This window comes from Ciconia boyciana, chromosome 3, assembly GCF_034638445.1.
Source record: "Ciconia boyciana chromosome 3, ASM3463844v1, whole genome shotgun sequence".
NCBI classification, from domain to species: Eukaryota; Metazoa; Chordata; class Aves; order Ciconiiformes; family Ciconiidae; genus Ciconia; species Ciconia boyciana.
In genome coordinates this window covers 14,676,444-14,698,099 of record NC_132936.1, presented here as the reverse complement: position 1 = coordinate 14,698,099, position 21,656 = coordinate 14,676,444, and the positions used below count along the sequence as shown (strand labels likewise).

At 40.6% G+C, this 21,656-nt stretch overlaps 1 protein-coding gene across 3 annotated transcripts; it reads left to right on the top strand.

The window, feature by feature from the left end:
- Positions 1-10,198: 10,198 nt before the first annotated feature.
- LRATD1 (LRAT domain containing 1) lies at positions 10,199-18,758 on the top strand. 3 transcript variants are annotated; one of them, XR_012041954.1, is made up of 4 exons: positions 10,199-10,324; positions 10,985-11,768; positions 17,710-17,795; positions 18,619-18,758. XR_012041954.1 is itself a non-coding variant. In XM_072858562.1 (3 exons), exons 2-3 carry the CDS (start codon positions 11,022-11,024, stop codon positions 13,375-13,377), a joined length of 891 nt encoding a protein of 296 aa, XP_072714663.1. In that variant the 5' UTR covers positions 10,199-10,324; positions 10,985-11,021; the 3' UTR covers positions 13,378-17,703. The 3 variants fall into 3 exon arrangements, 2 of the variants coding, with proteins under 2 accessions (XP_072714663.1, XP_072714664.1); XM_072858562.1 differs by lacking the exons at positions 17,710-17,795; positions 18,619-18,758 and adding an exon at positions 13,234-17,703; XM_072858563.1 differs by lacking the exons at positions 17,710-17,795; positions 18,619-18,758 and having other exon boundaries at positions 10,985-13,377.
- The last annotated feature ends 2,898 nt before the right edge of the window (positions 18,759-21,656 follow it).

Here is a 21,656-nt window from a genome sequence, read left to right as displayed (position 1 = left end):
AGAAAATTTCACTTTCTGTCTACTTAGGCTTCATATTTAATTATCTATCTCTTTTTTTTTTTTTTTTAATAAAAAAGTGCATGTTTAAAAAATCCCGCTCTTCAGGTCAAAAGCATTTGACTTAATAGAAATTTACTTTTTTTCATAGGTTAAATTTTTGTTTGGGGTGGTTTTTTTCAATGTCTGGTAAAGTTTTGAATGCAGCATAACTCATAAGCAGCTTTTTTTAACTGAGCTAGAAGAATCATTGGCCATAACAGGGCTCTATAATTGTGAATTTCATCATATTATGGACATGGGGTTACCATCTCAGCCTCAAGTGAATATCTCCCTATGAAATGGTCACAGAACAACAATATCTACAAGCTTATCCCAGGGATCAGAGTCTTCAATAGCCTTTTTTTCATTAGCAATTCTCTTATACTCTGCAAACACAACACAGGGGCTGCATGGGCTATGCTTTCACACCCAGAATTTCATCCATGCTGTGGATTATTACCCCACAAACTTGATGACCTCCGAAATAATATAATTCTTACAGCACTGTACGTGAAACATCAGTGATGGTCTAGGGAACAGGAAAGTGAAATGAAATGAGCATGCAGTTATATTATTTAAATTCATTTCTGTTTGACAGTACTTCCATATCCCATGTTTATTGCATTTCACTTAACATGTCCCCTGCAGAGATGTATTAACATGATGTTTCATTAACAGCATTACATTGTCTCCCCAGACCAGCACTGACATTGTAGCACTATTGACTTCCATGTCCTAAATTACCATCTCACATTTCCACAGATTTTTTTTTTTTCCTAGTAAGGAAAGCTATGTTCACTATATTATTTAGCACCTTGTACCTAACTCTTCTAGTTCAAATTTGTATCCCAGTAAAGGTCTAAACAGTCCCCTAAAGAAATGGACTTGTGAGAATTACTGTGAACAAATAGACAGCCCTTGTCCTATATAATTGCTATCAGGCCACGCAGAAGGTAAAAGGAGGTGAAAGAAGCATGAATATTCCCATTTACATAGGGGAAGGTAAGCAGTACAGAGATTAAGAGGTAGAGCCAATAACGGATTTAAACATCTAAAGCAGGATTTGGAGAAAATGGAGATGTTGAGGTTGAAAACTGTAATCTGAAAAGCAAAGCAACAGCTGCTGCCTAAACTTGGAGGCACTTAAACCCAAGAGAGACTGCAGATTTGAGTTTACAAGAGGTTAGCGTTTCTCATTATAGGCATGCCTGAAGTTTCCTGAGCGTTAGCAACACAGCACCTATCAACGGTGGCCTGCTGTGAACCCGGGCTAAATCCCCGGGGGTACTCCCTGGGGCTCTGTGCTGTGCTCTGCAACACCGAAAAATCATGGGGTTTTAAGACATTGCAGCCACAAATAGTGATGTACTTGACCACCCATTTTGTAATCAGCAGTCAAATCAGAAACCAGTTATCAGGAAAGTAGCATCCAATTATTTTTTCTGCTTTGTAGGAAAGAATGAAGCACCTATTTCTGCAGGAACATTCTCATCTCAAGGCTATTTCCATTTTTACATTAAATAGTTTTTGAACTACAAGAACAGAAATAGGAACCCAGGTTTCTTTGTCTTCAGGTGAGTACTCTAATCACTTAGTTAAAAGTTTTGTTCATGTTTCCTTGAATTATTTTCTTAACAAGGGCAAGGTTACAACATCATGACTGGAGAATAGCCGGATAGCCTGTAGTGTTATCTAACTAGCAGATACTCTTAAAATGAATGACAGAGATTTAAACCACTGTGGCTACATAGGGGAACTGAACCCAGATTTTTCTCACCTAAGATGAGTAACATGCCCATGTTTTAAAACAGAAAAGTGCTTCTAGTTCTTTCACTTTAAATAATAATTGATGGCACCAGCCTAGCTCTCAGCGTCGTGATCAGGGTCACTATGAGACTTTCTAGCACAGCTGAGAATAAAATGAACAGGTACAAAACCAGTCTTGTCTCAAATCAGGGGTTTTTTTTCTTTCCTTTTCAGTAAAATTTTTTCTCTACCAAAATCACATTAATTTCTACGCTTTTTTAAGGGGGAGGAGGAAGTTAAGGTAAAGTACTGTCATACCTTATGCAACTTATCCTGAGTATATTCAAGTCACGCCGCATCTTCTAAACTTAAGGATAAACATGAATTTTGCATGACTTTTTACTTCCATTATTATTGAAAGAACAACACGGCTAAGTAAAATGAGCTGTAGTCTACACTCATTTATGCATTATACATAAAGCAGTTGGTTAAAGTTTAGTACACTACACCTCTAGAAAAACTTTTGTAAACAACAGGTTTGTATGGACATGATCACAAAAAAGAAGTATGGAGATAATGGGGTTAACCTGTGAGTCTAATTAGGTCAGCCAGACTTTTAGCTGGAAGAATGATATACATGAATAGACACTACTTGTATTTGAGACCCAAGGTTGAGTTTAGAGGCTGGAAAAATGTCATTTAGAAATTTTTACTGGAAATAGTATTGAATTTACAAACTTGGTCTACTCAATTTTTGTTGAGCAGAAACTTATTTTTAAAAGCATCACAGTGCAGTCTCAATTATTTTATTCAATACTAATATACCTTAGCAAGCTGAATGAATTCTAATTCTATACATTTGTCATTTCTAAGCATCTAAGGCTCTATTCTTTCTTTGAATGCACACAGAGATCTCATTGGCTTCAAAGGAAATTGTGTGCATGTATCTGGTGACAGCCTTTTCTGTATTATAGGAAGGATGATGCTGGCCTGGCAGTAAAATTGATATGAATTTTGAATGACTCAGGTCTCCAGGATTGGGCTCTGTATTTGGAAAAGGAAAATAGAGGCTAACTCCAAAAAGTATTTATATATAGCAAGGTATGATTCCCCTACTGAATCTAGTTCTGTAACTCAGTCAAAAGGGTTCAGCTAACATCATAAACCATGAGAGTGAAGCTTGAACAGTTTATGAATAGCAGCTGCCACACAGATTGAATTTCTTCTTTGCTATTTAGTCAAGGGGTATTTGTTATTGCTTATAATATTTAGAAAGTCATTTTGGAGTTGAGGTATTGAAAGCCTCACAGATAAAAATATTTTATAAAATATTAACTAGCCTAATAGAAAGGAGCATTGGGTGCTCATTTCATTTAAACATATAATTTTCATGGGAGTCCTTCAGGGTAGCAGAAATATCATACACATTATTAAAAATGAGCAGAATTATAATAGAATGCAGTTCCAGAACAATGACTTAATAAAAGATCCCAAAGCACATATGAAAAAGGAAAGGGCCAAACAAATAACCCTGTTATAATACATAAAGGCAAATTTTAGGTTGCCAACAGCTTTTCAATTAAAAAAAAAAAAGTGTATAATGGACAATCTCTCTAGTTTTAAAGGGGAAATGCAAGAAAACTTCATGTCATACTGAAGAAACCATTTTGCCTTTTCTCTTTTAGGAGCTTGGAAAACAGCTTAATAAGATAATAATAATTAAGTAACCAATGTACACTTAGATACATATTTATTATGTATTTCTCATTAGGTCATTTAGGGACAGAGTTAACACATCATTAGTGGAGAGTGGTACACTGAAAATGTCATTTTTGTGAAGAACCACTACTTTACTCCTCATGGTCAGATATTTCTAAAAAGGTTTCCAATCTACAAAACTGATTACGAAAGCATTGCCTGCAGTTGTAAAATGTTAGTTGAAGAAAGACATCAAAAAGTTGATTTGCCATGTGACAGTAGTCCACCTAATAAAATTGCATTAGAAGACAGTTACAAATACTTTTCCTTCCTTTTTTTTCTTTTTTTTCTTTTTTTTTTTCTGTGAGCTTATTTTCTGAAGCTGCACTAGTTTCTGGAGATATTTTTTTTCCTGTACAAACATGATGTTGTCGTTATTATTTTAGATTTATTTGTAGCTAGAGCTAGAGGAGCCTATGGGAATTTTCCTACTGGGTGGCCATTATCATCCTCCTTTTACAGAAGGAACAATGTAACCACCTTTATTAAAGCCATGTCAAAACCATATATTCAGAAGGGACCAATACTCGTGACTGTTTCAGAGCACCAGCTACGGAGTGCCAACACCTTTAAACAAGATGTTTTTCATCTGGCACTTATTCAACTTCTTGTTGCGGCAGTGTTGTAAATTTAAACTCACCCTGTAACTACATGATCACAAGATCAGCTGTAAAAGAAGTTGAAGGAGTAGGTAGTTGGGGTTAAAGTTCACTATCAATTGGAACCCTCTTATTCATGATTAAATATAATGTGAAACTGCAGCTTTACTGGGGGGAAAAAAAAAACAACAAACACCAAAAAAACCCAAACAACAAACCTTGAATTAAAATTCTCTTATTATAGTGAACCTACTTGGACCAATATATGATTAAATTAGCAAATTTTAGATCAGGCTTACATTACCAAAAGCTTTCAAACACATAGCCACTGAAAAACAGATTCTGTAGCTAAAATCACTTGGTTAGGCTCACCACAAGGCTAGGCTATATTTTATTTTATTTCCTAACAGAGATAAAAAGTAAAATGAAATTTATGTAAATAGTATAAACTTTTAGACTATGTTCCTGACCCAAACAACAGCCTGCATAAGTGTAAATATTCTGCTATGAATAAGCTAATTTTCCCTATTTGACTGTGGTCATGTCTGCTTAGAGGGTGTTGTTGTTATTGTTGTTGTTTTGTTTCTTCTGTCTCTATACAAAAATGGTAGCATGTCAGAACATTTTGGAATGTTCAAAATAACATTGAGAAGGAGATAATCCTGGAAATACAAGGATCAAGAAATAAGATTCACTGTTAATTTATCTAATTTTATGCTCATCAACATCCATTTCTTAAAAAATTCATAAAGCATATGGTTGTAATCCTGGGGAAGGCTTCTTTGCATATCATAGTAGGTAATTTAAGATTAAACCCACCCCCCCCCAAAAAAAAAGCCTATGCATTCAGTTTCCATTTAGTGTAGAGAGACAGACATCTAAATTAAAATCTCGTCCCTCAGCTATTTTTCTTTCATACTCCAGTGAATGACTATGATGCTACTGTCAGGGCCCTGACTGCACTAGCAAGATCTACAAGCTCTTCCCTCGCTTCCTCAGTGTTTGCTGCCTGTGTTCAAGATCATCTCTGATAAGATGAACCTCGGATCAGATGTCTGGGAGAAAAGCAAAGTTAATGATTAAGAGCTTCGAGGAGGCTCTGATGGGGCTTCAGCCCCTGACTTGGGAGCTGCATTGAAGCCCTGACCCATGCCTAGGCTAGGTTGCCGGTTTGCCTACATTGGGATGGCCTCACATGGCTCCCGTGACCTCCTGGCTGGGCCTCAGCTGGCCCCAGTCCCCCCCCCCTGCTCTGCTCCCTTCGCTGGGGCACTGGGGGGCTGCACTTGGCAGGGGGGGCAGCTCCCCACACCCTGCCCCTGCCCAGCACCCTGCCCTGCTGCTCCCTGACAGCTGAAAAGTGAGGAAGCTTCCCCATTTGGGAAGCTACATAACAGTAGCTGCCTACATAACAGTCTTTCAAAGATAAATATGTTTAAAAGGAAGGTAGTTTCTTCCCATGCCTCCTCAAAATCTTTGTTACTACAATATCTTTTTGGTTGTATTCCTTGATCAGGAAGCAGAAATTACGTTTGGAGTCTTTACAAGTGTTATCTGACAAAAAAAACCGGTTGGTCACGCTTCACCTCTCCTTCAGGAGCCGAGTTAAGTCTAAATAGTTGGCTACACAAGGCCAGGTCACAGGTCCAAGGACTGGCACAGTGTTACTCACAATATTAAATTGGTAGCATGGCCTTTTGAGAAGATTTGGCACAGGCCAGCTACTATTCTTCCATACGGGCTAGGGATTAAAATGGGTTAGGAATAATTCCTAATAGGCAGCTTGGATGCAGCCACCCAGTTTTGGAGTTTAGAGAGTTCAGCTGGACAATTATATTGTTATACCATACCTCAGGGCCAGAGAACAGGCCCCGGCCAATTTTACTTACAAGTGACTCTGTGAATGCAAGAATCATGAAGCCACCAGAAGCCAGGAGAAGACCAGAAAAGAGGGAAAGGGCAAAACTGTGGCCACAATTACCTTCTTGAGTGAGTTTTCACGTTTTATATTTCACCATCACTGGATAAAAATGACAGAAGATGTCCAAAGCTCAAGGATCAAAATCTCAGGACTCTCCCAGACTAGTTAGATGTAGAAACTGCACTTAGTTATGCAGTATGCCTGCTGCTATAGGGCTGGCAGGGCACACATTTACCCAGAATATCCCAGGTCTGGGCATTATGGCCTTGCTTTGGTATGTGGACAATATGTATGCAAAGCTGTTTGCAAAAAGTGAGCAACTCTACCATCTACATCAGTTGTGGTTCAGATCACAGGCTTCTCAAAGGACTAACGTTTTATGTCTCTGAGGCCTTAGGTACACTGGGATTATAACGAAGATATAGGCACAGAAGAAGTACAGGTGGAGTATGCCACTTTAGAGGATTTCAGCTGAAGAAGATCCTGGTACCCTTTATGTCTAGGAGCCTCTGGGCAGACCAGATAATGAAATAGAGGTGAGGCTCTGGGCATCTGAGATTCAATGTTAACAGAATTGTGATGGACAGATTTCTACAATCTAGAGAAAGTTTACAATACATAGGAAAGCTCCCACCCTTATCATCACTTTTTTAATCTCTGGTTGTTTATTGAAACATGCGTTCCTAAATTTTTCTGTGCAAATGTTCTCCACTCATTCAAATCAACAGAGGTTTCAGCTCCACTTTTAGCAACGGGGGTCCAAGGCTCCAAAGCTCAGCTCAAGGCAAGATGATAAGAACATTTAAAAAAGTAAGGTTTAAAAAATAAGCTACTGGGTATCTATTTTGCTACATATTTTAAGAGTTTTCACTGTGTTAAATTAAACATAAATGCAATAGTGACAAAATGCCGAGGATGGAAAAAGGCACAAAAGGAAAAAATAGCAATGGAAAAATGTAAGTTCACTCCCTCGGAGCAGACCAGGACACAACCAGAGACGATGATGTTACCAGGTTTCTTTCCTATGCTCAGAATGAGGAAAAATTGTTAGGGTTAGTAACAATGGACTGGGGTTAGTAACATGGCAAATTCCCATGCCCTGGTGCAGGGAGGGATTATGACCCTGGTTAATGAGGCTGAAGCTGGTCAATGGGAGTGTGAACAGAGTGACACCGCGCTGCCAGTGCTGTGGTCTGAGAGCAGCCAAGCCTGCACTCACTGCCTTGCTCAACAAGCCTCCATGAGCTTCCAGAAGTAAAACATCTAAAGGAGATGACAAACATATTAATCAAAAAAGCTCAGACAAAACAAGCATCTCCAGTAGTCCACAGCAATATACTTCTGTGGACATGGTGTACTGTTTTTGTAACATGCTCTAGCATCAACAGAAGCCTTTAAACTGAGGCGTTTATTTCAAGCAGTTGGTTTACATAATTTCTATGATTTTTCTACAGTGTCCTTTAATCACAGTTTTATGTCACTATGCTTATAAGTTTGGGGTTTGTTTTGTTTTGTGTGTTGTTTTTTTTCAAGGCAAATTCTTGACATGTTTCATAATTTAAAATTGGGATTGAAGAGAAACTGAGGGGAAAAGTCCTCCTTGAGGGATGGAGGTAGAGCATGAAGCACTGATGAGACAGACTGTGCAGCCAAGAGAACTGAAATGAAATGAGAAAACAGGTGCTGGAGGTGTGGTGAATAGAGGTCATGGAGAGGTGTGGATGGTAAGGGACTGTAAGTGCTTCAGCAAGAGATGGAATACCCTCTTTGAGACTTGTAAAAGCATGGAAGACACAAAGAAAATGGTTAAAATTTGGCAGGAAATATTCCACCTAGTTAGAAGTGCACAGCTTTCCTTAGACCCAGACTCTTTCCTTCTGCACCTGCAGCTTACTGAAGCAGTCTGTTCTCCACTCCTTTGCATGGAAAAAATGAAATAATATTTTGTTTGTTTAGAACTATCTAAAAATTACTCCGTGTAGCCTTGATGATTGGCAAATGTGGGAAGTGTGAACTGTGTGAGTGCAACCTAAAAAGATGCAGAATTTAAATGGGAAAAATGTAAAGTGTTTAGAAAACAGAAACTGTTGATGAAGGCCTACGGAAAATGGCCTTCAACTTGGACTAGCTTTAACAATGAAGCACATTAACAGTCATTTAAAAAAATCAAAATATTTAAACACTGTTTTACAGCCTTAACTCTAAACCTATTAGAGTGTTTTCATAATTTAATTTAAAATATTGCAGTTGGTGAAGGTCATGCCATAAAAGAACATATAATTTCTGACAATCATTAGAAAAGCATTTACACAATTCCAGAGATTAATAACATCCATCTGTTATGCTTAGTCCTGTGAAACTTTTAAATGCATATATTAGAATAGAATCCTTTTTATATATAATTTTTTTTTCAAATTCACTTTCTAGTTCTACAGACCCTGAATGCTACATCCTTAACTGCTGTAAATCAGCTTAATTCCTGTGAATCTCAGGCTGTAGCCCCTGGGTTTATGAGACATGGGACGTCTGCAGCCATCAACAGATTAGTATAATTACCACAGTGAAAAATAACTGATGTCAGTCTTTCAGTGTCGTATCACTAAATGCACCCTTTTTTCTCTTCCATTTATGATGTGATGCCTTTGCATATGTTAAAAAAATAATGAGAACAAAAAAATGTTGTTCTAGAAAGACAGCCATATAAATATTTGAATGGAAAAAGAAAAGGGTCATTCAAAGTAAACACATCTCTCTAAGATACACAGTATCTGACCCATATGAACAACATGGGTATATAACTTGTACCCCGAGAAACTGAAATTCACTATATTTATTTAAGGATGTATGTGTCTCTATCATGAGAATAGAGTGATGGCATTATTGTTCTCAGTTAATTAAACCTGAAGACTGGAAAAAGGCCAGCACTGAAGAAAGATGTTATCCACGAACACTGAAAGCAGAAATACTTATGTCTAGATGACAAAACTATTTCCACTGTGAAGCAGTAAATTTACTTCTAGATAAAAATGGTACTTTAATATGATTCACATGTGAACGAAAGAATGTCATTAGATTTTTTCATGAAGTGTCTTAAAATATTTAAGTTCTCACTTCTCAGAAGTTCGCATGATTAGAGCACAAGACTAGGATCTCAGAAGAACTAGGTTACAATCCCATCATTGACACTGCCTCACAGGGAAATGGTGGTCAAATGAATTAATCATTTCTGAGTTTCATTTCCATAATGTGCAAAATTAGGTGTAAAAGTGTGTATTGGTACTAACTACTATAGATGACAGATTTTAGATTTCATACGTTTTAGGAAGGAATGGACTGCTACTCTCAGGCAGTCTCATTTTTTACTTGAGACAAGTCATAGCATGTCTTCCAGTCACATCTGAGGACAGCCCACGACCGCTGCTTCAGCAGATGTGGAAAGACAAACACAAGGAGTCATCTCACCTACCGCCAACCATCTAACATTTCAATGTCCCATCTAGGCGATGGCAAGAGACAGGCACCTCCTTAGGGCACTTCATCCCTTCCTAAAATAGGTCGTGCACCAGGCGAGAGGAACAGCCCTCGGGAAATGCCTGTCTCTCCTGACTATGGGGAAACCCAGAGGATCAGTTTAGACTGCACAGGTACAACCGGAGGCTACTGAAGTTAGGTGAGGGGCATCCCACCTCCAGCCTCGAGGCACGGAGCAACTCTTGGACACGCGCAACCCAGCGGAAGCCTGGGCGGGTGCTTTTGACGGACATGACTTGGGTTTTTTTTCCTTTTTCTTTCTTTTCGGTGCAGCCGTCCCTCGGCAGCGGCACGCCGCGGTGGGCACGCTCTCTAACCCCCCTTCCTCCTGGGAAGCCCCTCCTCCGCACACCGAGCCGCCGGCGTGCCACAGCCCCGGGGCCGGCCGGGGGGCGCCCGGGGTCGGCGGGGCCCTGCGCGGCGGCGGCGAGGCGCGGCGGGGCCCGGCCGGGCAGTGACGCCGCGGATCGCGGAGCCCCCGCTGCCGCCGCCGCCGCCGGGCGCAGCGCGGCGCGGCCAATGAGCGGGGCCGGGGCGGGCTCGGGAGCGGCGCCGCCGGTACTTAGGCTCGCCGGAGGGGCCGGGCAGCCCACAGCGGAGCGGGGCGGCGCGGGCGGAGGAGCCAGGCGCGCAGCGGGGAGGACGGAGCTCACCTCCTCTGCAGCGCTCATGGGGACAGGACGACTTTAAAGGAGTTTGGGGGGGGGTTTCTGGCGCTGGGCGACCACGGGTACGGAGGGGGGCGAGAGGGGCCCCGTGGGTGGGGGGGTGCTGGTCGCCTGCTCTTTGCCTGTTCCTTGCGGGGTCCCGGCCGGGCTGCGGCGATCGGGCAGGCAGGGGTGCCATCTCCGAGGCCGTGCGCTCCTCCGGCCGCCTTCCCGCATGCAGCGCTGCCCGGCGCGGTTCGGCTCGGCTGCGCGCAGGCGGAGGGAAGGGCTCGGGACCTTCCGGGCCAGCCCCTCCCCGCGCCCCGAGAGCCTTCTCCCCTTGCAGAGGGGGGAGCGGAGGCTCCCGGGGCAACTCCGTGCCCCCGCGCAGAGCTGGCAGGCGGCGGGGAGCCGCCTTCTCCCGCGGCGGTGGGAGCCGGGCGCTCCGGGACCGCGGGGCTCGGGCAGCCCCGCACGGCGCGGCCCGGCGAGCGCCGGGGAGACGGGGCTCTGCTCTGCCCTGTCCTGCACCCCGAGGGCAGGGGGAAGGATCCGCGCTGGGAGTTTCTCCCTTGCACGGAGGGGAGGGAAGGAGTGGGGGAGGGATGGAGGTTTAGGGCGGAATCGCTGAAATCTTTTGTATGTGCCTTGATTTTGTTCTTTCTTTCTTTCCTTCCCTCCGTTTGCACTCTCCTTCCCTTCTCTTGTTCTCTCTGTCCCTGCCCACCCCACCCTTCCTTCAGATCCGGCGATTCCTGCCCTCGCCTCGCCCTGTCATTGATGGGAAATCAACTGGATCGCATCACCCACCTGAATTACAGCGAGCTGCCGACCGGGGACCCCTCGGGGATCGAGAAAGACGAGCTGCGCGTCGGGGTGGCTTACTTCTTTTCGGATGAGGAGGAGGACCTGGACGAGCGAGGCCAGCCAGACAAGTACAGCGTGAAGGGCTCCGGCAGCCCTGGCCAGGAGACGCCCACCCACCACCTCCACCACCAGCTGGTGCTGAACGAGACCCAGTTCTCCGCTTTCCGCGGCCAGGAATGCATCTTCTCCAAGGTCAGCAGCGGCCCCCAGGCTGGGGACCTCAGCGTCTACTCGGTGTCAGCCCTGCCTGCCCTCTGCAAGCCGGGGGACCTGCTGGAGCTGCTCTACCTGGGGCCGTCGGAGCACCCGCCGCCGCACTGGGCAGTGTACGTGGGCAGCGGGCAGATCATCCACCTGCACCAGGGCCAGATCCGGCAGGACAGCTTGTACGAGGCGGCCGCGGGCAACGTGGGCCGGGTGGTGAATAGCTGGTACCGCTTTCGCCCGCTGGTGGCTGAGCTGGTGGTGCAAAACGCCTGCGGGCACCTGGGCTTAAAAAGCGACGAGATCTGCTGGACTAACTCCGAGAGCTTCGCCGCCTGGTGCCGCTTCGGGAAAAGGGAGTTCAAAGCCGGGGGGGAGCTGCAGGCTGCTGCCGGCACCCAGCACCAGCAGCAGTACTATCTCAAGATCCACTTGGCGGAGAACAAGGTGCACACGGTGAGGTTCCACAGCCTGGAGGATCTAATACGGGAGAAGCGCAGGATCGATGCCAGTGGCAAACTGAGGGTGATCAAAGACCTGGCTATAGTGGATGGGAAAGAATAGGGAGTAGCAGGGGTACATGGCTGTCTTCCTTCTGCCCTGCCCGGGGAGATCAGCCTGCCACAGAGACAGGAGGCTGCACCCTCTTTCCGTGGGACACGACTGGAAGCAGGATCCATGGCAACATTCCAAAAAACCAGCATTCTTTACACCCATAGCCAGTATTTTGTTTGGCTTTTACTAGCATTAATGCTGAAAGAGCGAGAGAGGAAGAAAAGAGGGGGGAGGTGCAGGAAGGCTGTTCTCAGAGTATGCGGACAAAGTCTCTCCTGTCGATCGATGTTGACCATTCTAGCAACACGCCAATAAAATTTCAAATTGAAATTTTTTTAATTTTTATTTCATGGCTTTAATCCATGATAAGTTTTAAACATCTGGGGCCATGGATGTGGATCTAGCTAAATGAGTTTCTAGCTAATATTTGCCTTGCAGCCAACCAAAAGCATCAGTCATAGTTTGCTAACTGGGAGGGGAAGGGGGGTTAGGGGGGAGGGTAAATGCCTGTTTGTTTTGTTTCTCAACAGTGTTGCTTCAGCCTATAGCTGCAACCCAAATTTTGTCCCAGCCAACTCTGGCAAGATATTAACAGGGGAAAATGCTTTCACATTTCTGGTTGAAATCTATCACGTTTAAAATATTTGTCTACTTTCCTTTATGTTTGCAGCTCTCTGCTAAATGTCATCATAATGCACAAGCTCTTTCCACCTCTTCCCTCCTCCCACCCTCCCTGCCTTTTTTTTTCTTTTGGAAAAAAGTTGGTGAGCAGCTGTTTTCCTGAAAGTAATTAATTGGTTAAAGGAAGTGGTGTATTTTGGAGAACCGTACACTCAGTGTTGCTCCTCAGAGATCCAGCTTCTAGGATCTCATGCTTGAGCTGTGGATTTGTATCGCTGTAGTGATTCTCACTGCACCACTGCTTCAGTACCTCTTCATGCACAGGTCAACAGAATCCTGTAAGAAACAAATAGGTTTGAATTCTGCATGTTGCTTCTTTGAAACAGCAATTTATTCTATATTTACAATTCCACTTAAAGAAAAAATATGTAATGTGGCCAAGTTCATCTTGCATTTCAAATTCCAAGCAACTAAAAGTCCTGTTCAGTCTAAGTTTAGAAATCCACAGCTGCATTTAAAAGATGCCTTTTAATGTGATGTGAGCAATGCATTGTCTGTATTTCAGATCCTATTCACTCATTGCTTAATTCTAAGTTTTGAAGTGAAAGATCAGAGTATTAACTACATATTAAAAAAGATCTAAACAAATTAAGTATACTGGGGCATTTCTAGAGCTGTCTATTTTTTATTATTATTCTGAGCTGCATACAACTTGTAATAAGCATTTTGTCTTTGCATGTTTCAGTACTGGAAAGAAAATGCATTTGTTTTCATCCCCTCTTCCCACATTGATGTCAGATGGCAGAACAGAAGTAATACCCCTCTTCTGTATATACAATACACTCCACCCCCTATCAATGTACTGTGTCCTGGCTCCTTTTTGTATTAAACAATGTCATAAGCAACCTTGTTGCAACAGTAATTTCATTTCTACAAAGCGTTTGCCTCCCATAGCTGAAGCTGTGAGGGTGGAGTGTACTTCATTATAATAAGTGTCAGCATAAGTATCTTAAAAAAAAAAAAAACACACAAAAAAACCCCCCCAAAACTGCACCCCTTCAGTGAAGGTCATCTAACTGGCTTTGTGTTTGCTGATACTCTTGGCAAAGTTATATGGTAATAGGCAGTGTTACTTTTATCCCCTCTCCTAAAGTACCTTGGTTAGTACAGTATAGGGTAAAGATGTGAAAAATGTGAATTGTCATTACTGTCAAATTACTGCTGAAATAGCCTCAAATCACAACATACCTTTTAAGAAATGTGTAATATTTTAGCTTTTTATTGGGAGTAGTTGCTGTCTGATAATGATAGCTTTTTCCATAACGTGAACAGAGTCCTCTAGTATTTGTGTATCTTAATTATCATACTGCATTAGATCTCCCCAGTTGTCTCTTGGAACTGATTTCCCTATATCACTTGGTGGGAGCACTGAGGGACTGCAGAAAGGCACTGGCTTTACACCCAAGGCACTTACAAAAAATTAAAACTTAAGTGGTAGGAGAAGGAAGGGTAGGCAAAAGTAATTTATTTTAATTTCCCGCATAAAAATTACGCGTTAGAGAACTGAGGTTGGAAGAGGCAGCGCAAATTACATGAGGAGGGAATAAATAACAGAATGTTTATGAAGACAGGAAGAATGAAATAGAGTCACATTGTTATTTTTGATTTCTGGAATGCTTTTTCTTCAAATTGCTCTTAGATGCATAATATAAGATTAGAGAGAGGATCCTTGCAAGAACAGCATTGCACGTCCTCACTAGTGAGAATTTAAAACATACTGGCTTTGAACTTTCCACTGTGCTTTCCAAATACTCCATCACTCTATCTAAACAGCCATTTTAACTCTGGTTTTTTTTGTAATGATTTACTAACTTGGTTCATAAACATGACAATTTTCCTTGTTTTACCTAGCTAGATGTATAATGGTATTTTGTAGTACATAAAGGAAGTGATAGGAGCTAGCCTATGCTTATTTATTCAAGCTCTGCTGGAAGTCTTTGGCATTGCTCCAAATTCGTACAGATAAAGGTAACAACAAAATTAAGGCCTTAGTCCTTTGCATAAGGTCTGAAGAAATTGTGTTGGAAATATTCACAGATTATATTAACCTAGGATTTAGTATTGCCATGACTATGTTCAAGTACCAGTCTGTTACTAACAACAAAGATACCCATACAGGTACTTTTGGTTTTTTCTTTTGCTAGATTTCAGTCCAGAGTTACTGACAGCAATCTGGTCCTGATTCATAGTCCGCTGCAGTTAATCGAAAGGCTCTCACTGACTTCAGTGAGCTTTGGATCAGGTTTTATTGTTTAGGAGGTGATTAAAATTTGTGGACCTTGAGAAGAAGTGAGATTTAAGATGTCATTTCAGAGACCAGAAGGGCCACCTTTCTGAGATGGGAGACAGTGGAAACAGGCAATAATGTGAAAATAAGTGAAGAAAACAGGCTAGTTCTGAAACAAGCAGTGTTAATCTGACATGGCAGTAGGGAAACGGTGAAAAAGACCGAGTGAAAAGTGGATATAAAAAGTTGTTCAGTGCCTTGAAACAAGAAATGGAAGGCAGGGGAGCAGTCAGCTGCGAGAAAGGCAATGACTGACAGGTAAAAAATGTAATTGATTATACTCATCTTTCAGGATCAGTGACCTGCCTGAGTTAACATTTCCATTTCCAGCAGTAAAGATATTGGCAAATTATATTATATCTGTGGAATCTGTTTACATTCTTCAGTCTAGCTACCTAGGGTAAATATTTATATCTCATTCATTGCTCTTGAAGTACTGATTTGTAATATGACTGCAATGTTAGGATACTTTGCACATCTTTCTTTTGTGTCACGTTTCAAGCTTTCTGTTAGCTATTTGGGTAGCAGTTTTATAGAATCTCTTTTGCTTGGATACAATTTTCTTTGTCTTTTCAAAATGCAATCTTTTGAATTGCTTTGAGGCTAACATTTTATTAAAAATTCAATTCATGTCCTCTTGAAACATAGAAAGCCTTTGTGAAATGTTTTACTGCCATGACCAAAATGTTTACTGGTTATTGGCTGTGCGTATAGGTAGAGGACTGTAAGGATGGGTAGCAAAATAGGTTTTGTGACTGTCAAATTTTGTCTCCATCTCCATCTTTTCATTGTTTTCATTTGTTAGGATTTTTTTTCCCCTCTCAAGTCATTTTGGTTGTATAAAATGAAAAAAAAACCCAAACCCTCATAGTGTATTTTTTAGGGCAATATGGTATTGATTCATATGTGGATTTCAGATTGAAAACAGGGCATAACAAGATACGGCCTTCAGGGTGTGACAAGAAATGGCCTTCGGTCTGTGCTAGAGTGTGCACAGTCTTAATTATCCTGCCTCATTTCATTTTAGTGTCTTTCATATTCAGGTAAGTGATGTGCAAAAATCTGTCAGAGTTTATAGACCTGTTTATGCAATGTGTTGAACATCTGTAACTCCAACATTGGCTGGAGTTGAGAGAATGCTGGATCTCACTTGAGACGCAGCATCTTGTGGGATCAGGTACCCCAGCCCTCCTGGTTCCCAACCCTCTGTCTGCAGCTACAGAGGAAGTAGTGGGCTGAGATAGCTACTGCTAGTTTTAAGATTTAGTTATTTTCTGTGAAAGATTTCTGCTAGAGTAGCTAACAGTGTTCTGTCCATAATTATACCTGGCTGTGACTAAAAAGTTGTATGTGTTGCTGCTTATGCTGTGCAAACAGCGTGTTTTCTGCTTTATAACCCAGGAGAAAGATGAAAGTCCTGGTCCCAAAGAATTAATCCAGAAATATGTAAGGAGGTATGATTGGGCTACCGTGCTGAGGGCAGTTTCACTGCAGAATTAGGGTCTAAAGGATAATAATATATGACTAGAGTGTGATCAAGTGCTGCTGTTAGTTCATGAGTGTCAGTGTTTCCATGGCAAGTCTGGAATTTATTTGCTTACTTTATTATTATGAAATACTTCTCTGTACTTTGAGTTGAAATTTGACATGTAAAACTGCCCCATGTTCATGGGTCTTCTGACACAATGTTAGTTTAATCTGTCAGATTTTTTTTACAGTTTTATTGTAAAGAAAATTAATGACTGCTGGGATCAGATACTTTACTGAACTGCTTGTAAATCAAAAAGAGGGTAGTGTAGATGTTAGGTTGGGAAAAGGCAATGAACTAAGAATCTTCTGTTACTGGGCGTATCAGAGATTTACTCCAGATTATATAGATATAATCTATACAGATATAAACTACCAGTGCTGTATTTTTTTTTTTTAAAGTGGTTGTGGCACTCTGCATTATCTCTTTTGCAAAATAGTGTTATCTTGTGTAAATAATACAAATTCCTTGTGAAGTTCTATTTTTTTGTATATTGAAATGCCACCATGTAATTGAAATTAAGTTACTTTAACCATATTTACCTTTGAGAAATAAACTAGAATTTGTCAAATAGGATTTATAGTTGAGAAGCTAGTAATATGCACTTTCATTTCTTAATTTTAAATATTTTTGCATCAACCACAAATTTATTCAGGTGGATGTGTCTAGAGGAATCATAGAACTTCCATTAGCAGAGGCCATTCAGATTGAGATTATGCTTTTATATGGTGACTCTTTTTCTCTTTTTTTTTTTTCATATTTTTATTTTGGGGCTTTGGGGCATTTCTGATTCTGCAGATGATTCATGTATGTAAAACTGCTTGCCTCTTCAAGTGTTTGCAGGATCAGGACCTTTAAAATAAAAGATCTATCCCCTTCATGTGGCGTTTACTTTGGGCTAAAATCAAGAAGTAGGACCAGCCAGGATCAAGACCTCAGCATCAACCTCCTATAGAATTCAATGGAAGGCTCGTGTGTGGTCTACCAGAAGGGCCTTAATTGCATATTCTTACTTGTACATATAGTAATCATCTATGCAAATTGGCATTTTCCTAGGTAAAGTGGGTTAATGCTTTTCAAACATCCCTTTGACTTTTTCTTGTGTGGCTGTGTGGGTATATGTGTTGGGCACAAATAGAAAACTGGAGTTCAGTTTATGGGCTTGAGCCTCTGAAGTGCTGTAGAGCCAACATCTCCAGCTATTTTGACAGGAACTCAGGTGGAATTTGGAACCAATGTGGGTACAACAGAAAAGGGTGGGAGAGTTTGCAGTTAAACTTTAGGCTGTTCAAAGAAGATGTTCAGAGCTAAGCTTGAAATTCTATTCTTTCTTTCTCTTCTCCAAGGTGCATGAGGGTGAGTAACCGTGCACCCCTCATACATAAAACCATTCACACTTTGGAGATCCATGCTACTGCCTAGGCAAAATAGGGTGAGTAAAATATGTGGTGTCTCATCAGCCTTAAGTAGCAAATAATTTTTCACAGTTTAAACACTATTTGAATACAGAGTGGCATTGGCAATCTATTTTGAAAAGTCATATTTTTAAGCTCATAAACTAAGCAGCATAACGCTTATAAATGGGAGACCTCAATAATCTTTCTTGGTAATTCCTATACAGTAGAGGTAAGAGCTTGTTCCCAGTTTGTGTAAATAAAAGAGTAACCCTGATTCAAGAAAATTATCACGGGGTAGAATTTGCAAATAAATGAAACAATTGAACCCCAGATTTAGTTCTGACATGACACTATCACTGCTGCAGGTAAATAAACGGTAAATATCTAACAGTGTGAGTAAATACAAAGTGCTGCATTGTGACACTTCTTCACAGCAGAGTACTTTATGCCACAGAAGGAATATTCCTTGTATGTTATTCAACATGAGTAAACATATCACAATCTGGTCTTAAAACAGATCTCTTTTTCCATATGTTCCTATTGTTTCCATATGCCCTTTCAGTCAGCTGAAAGCAATATAAAAACTGAGTCTGAAAAATATACTAATTGTTTGTAAATATTTAAGCAGAAATTTATATGCATATTGATATATAACTAATAGATATGCTTGTATATAATCTACATATGCATACCGTGTGTGTATATATTATGCATACGCACACACAAGAAGTCTTGACTATTTTGTTAGCATTGGTAATAAATGGCAGTCATTTCAGTATGTATATTATCTGTGCAACAGATGGATACCCAAGACTTCACTGACAGGATTTTAACACTATTTAAATATTTGTTCTTTAGGGTATGCCATGGTCTTCTGACATCAAGAGAAGTGAGTTAAATATGTGGGGTTTGACATATTGCTACTTACTGGAGGAAAAATATCAAGGAGCACTACACTTTGCAATAATGAAGTACCCTTTTAGAATGAACTATGCTGCTACTGACTTGTATATTTATAAATAAAAGAATGCTCCAGTGAAGTATCCATCCATCTTTCTCTTTGGCATATTTTAATGGATAGTGCCACAAAGGTTTTTTCATAATTTGAATGTTTTTCCCCTCACTGTAATATTTTGGAAGCATAACACTGAAATTAGCTGTGTTCTGTTGTTCAGACATGCTCAACTATTGTATAGTTGTTCCTAAGTAAAGGGGCGGCTGGCATTGATATTTCTTGACTTTTCTCATCTTACCTTTCATTAAACTGATATGTTTATTTCAAAAGCTAAAGGGTGGGACTTTGAAAAGTACTTATTATTGACTTGACTCTTTCCCCACTGAACTCATTGGTGAACTTTGGTGAAAGTTATTTGGGCCACAGTTGGGCTAACACTGACTGCTTTTAGAAATCTTACCTAATGGATGCAGGGTGAAAATCAGCTCTGTCAAGACCTGTGAGTGCTTCATGGACTGGATCGCTGAGAGTTATACTTCTGAGTCCTTGACAGATGAAATTTAATTTCAAGAACTAGAATTAATTTAAAGAATTAGAACTTTTCAAGAACTAGAATAGCTCAGTTATTCCACATCCTCACCCATGAAGTTTTTGTCTCACCTGATAAAAGATTACAGATCTTTTTACTTATCCAAAAATCTTCCTCCTTATCAAGCCACCTCTAAGTGATATAAGGCCCTTTTCCATGAACAAGCCCATCACTAGAAATCACTGTTACAGAGACTGTCAGAACTGAATCCTTGCCCAGAGAATATTGTCATTTCCAGAGGCTGCGGAAGAAAAAGAATTCACTCACCTACCCTGCTAAAGTCCTTTAATAAAACAATTTTATTGAAATAAATAAATAAATGTATTGCTACTGAAAGTAGATCCGGTATAACAAACCATGGACCACCATAACAATGCTGGTAATTAAAACATCTGACTGAGCATCTGCAACAGTTACTTTTAAGAAACTTAGATGGCATGTTCAGCTAAAACTTCATTGAACAGAGGTACCTTAGATGAATGCAAGGACCTGTTAATGTTTATCATAGAACTATATGATACAGCTCTGTTTATTTGCTAATATGGCACAGCCCTACTTTAGCTTTAAATTCAAACCTCGCTACATGGCACGTCTGCCTATCTGATCTGCGCTTTCTGGATTAGTATTTCCAGCCTGTGCTGACTTTATACCATTGATTCTTCTGTTAGGTGTAATCAAAGGTCATTAATATTGAAAAGTTCACTTTAATTGACCCATCGACTCATTTTAATTATGGCAATATAAAAGAGTGTCAAGTGCTAGACCCCTACACAAAGGGTCAGTTAATATGCAGATTCATCCTGGCAGTAATATTGCCTGGGTCTCATTAGCTCTAGCTAAGGACTGTAAAAGAGTTTCCTACTTCTTTATCTCTCTTTCAAGTTGAAGGAATAAGGGGGAAAAGATTGGCAGAAGAAAAAGGTTCTAAAAAAAGTCATGCTCAGCAGAAATCTTGGGCTGTTCTTTTATATTTATGCTTTGTATACAGATAAACTCAGAAACATGCAGATAAAACTTTCACTGTGTTAGGAGCACCAATTATAGAAATGATACCCTTTAAATTTTGGCATGTGAGAAACTTGCATACATATGCTAAATAAAGAGGATAATCTTTTGCTTTTCCATTTCACAGCATGCTAGCAACTTTTCTTAATCCATAGGAACCCAAAGTTGAGTTCACTGTCTGCTGATAATGTACCCCAAGAGCAACAGAAATGTCAAATGATTGTATACTGCAAGTGATATCAGTACTGAAAACCTATCTTCAATTTCATTCTCCTGAAATCCTTAATCTCATACATACCTTTGAGCTTTTAATGACTTTCCTAAGAATAAAGTCCTAAGATAGCATGAATGGAAATAAAGCAGGAACATAAAATGTCAGGGGAAGAATTTGTTTCATGTTCAGCTATCGACTGTCTGATATTTCTTATTTCCTTGAAGCAGGAATAAGATTTGTATCGATATTTAGGGAGCAGTTCGGTTGCAAGATCCATAGACCTTTTTTCAAAATTCAGGTGTGCTTTACTGAAACAAACAATGGTAAGGAAAAGAAAAATGTACCATTCTGAGTTTAATAGAATTGTCATATTGGCAGGAAAACTCAAGTCATACTCTTTAACCATTCCAAATCTTATATGAACTAGTTTCAGACTGAATAGCTCAAAAACATGAAACACTCAGTTTTGTGTTAGTTTTGTTCATAATGGTCAGTGTTTTACAAATACGACTAGTCATTTGTGGTGCCTCATCTTCTCAGTACTTCACTGAAGACCTCCCAAACCGGCTATTTTTTTCCAAACGATGTCAAACTTCTGCCACCTGAAAATGAAGCCCCCAAGCAGACTCTAGTCAGAAACTGAACATTGAAGACAGCTTAAGTGGAGCTTGGAAAATATTACTCACATATTTTAAAAAGCTTTCATAGCTGTAACGTAAATCTTACAAAACGTAGAATTCAATATGGTATCCTACTAAACATTAAATATATTAGGATTTTTAAACATACAGGTTAGCAATAGTGTATTACATGTAAAAAAGGTAGCTGCTAAGCAGTTTATCTTAAAAATGAACCCACTATATCTTGAATGCAAGATATAGAAGTTGAAAAGGTATTCCTTAAATCTGATTTATGAGCTAATCTACCTCTTCTTGGTGCGGTTTCCATTATCATTCAAATAAACGTGTCTATGTACATGAATGCTTGTGGGATCTCTGTTATTACTTTTGTTTGTGGTGAGGCACTGGAACAGGTTGCCCAGAGAAGTTGTGGATGCCCTATCCCTGGAAGCGTTCAAGGCCAGGTTGCATGGGGCTTTGAGCAACCTGGTCTAGTGGAAGGTGTTCCTGCCC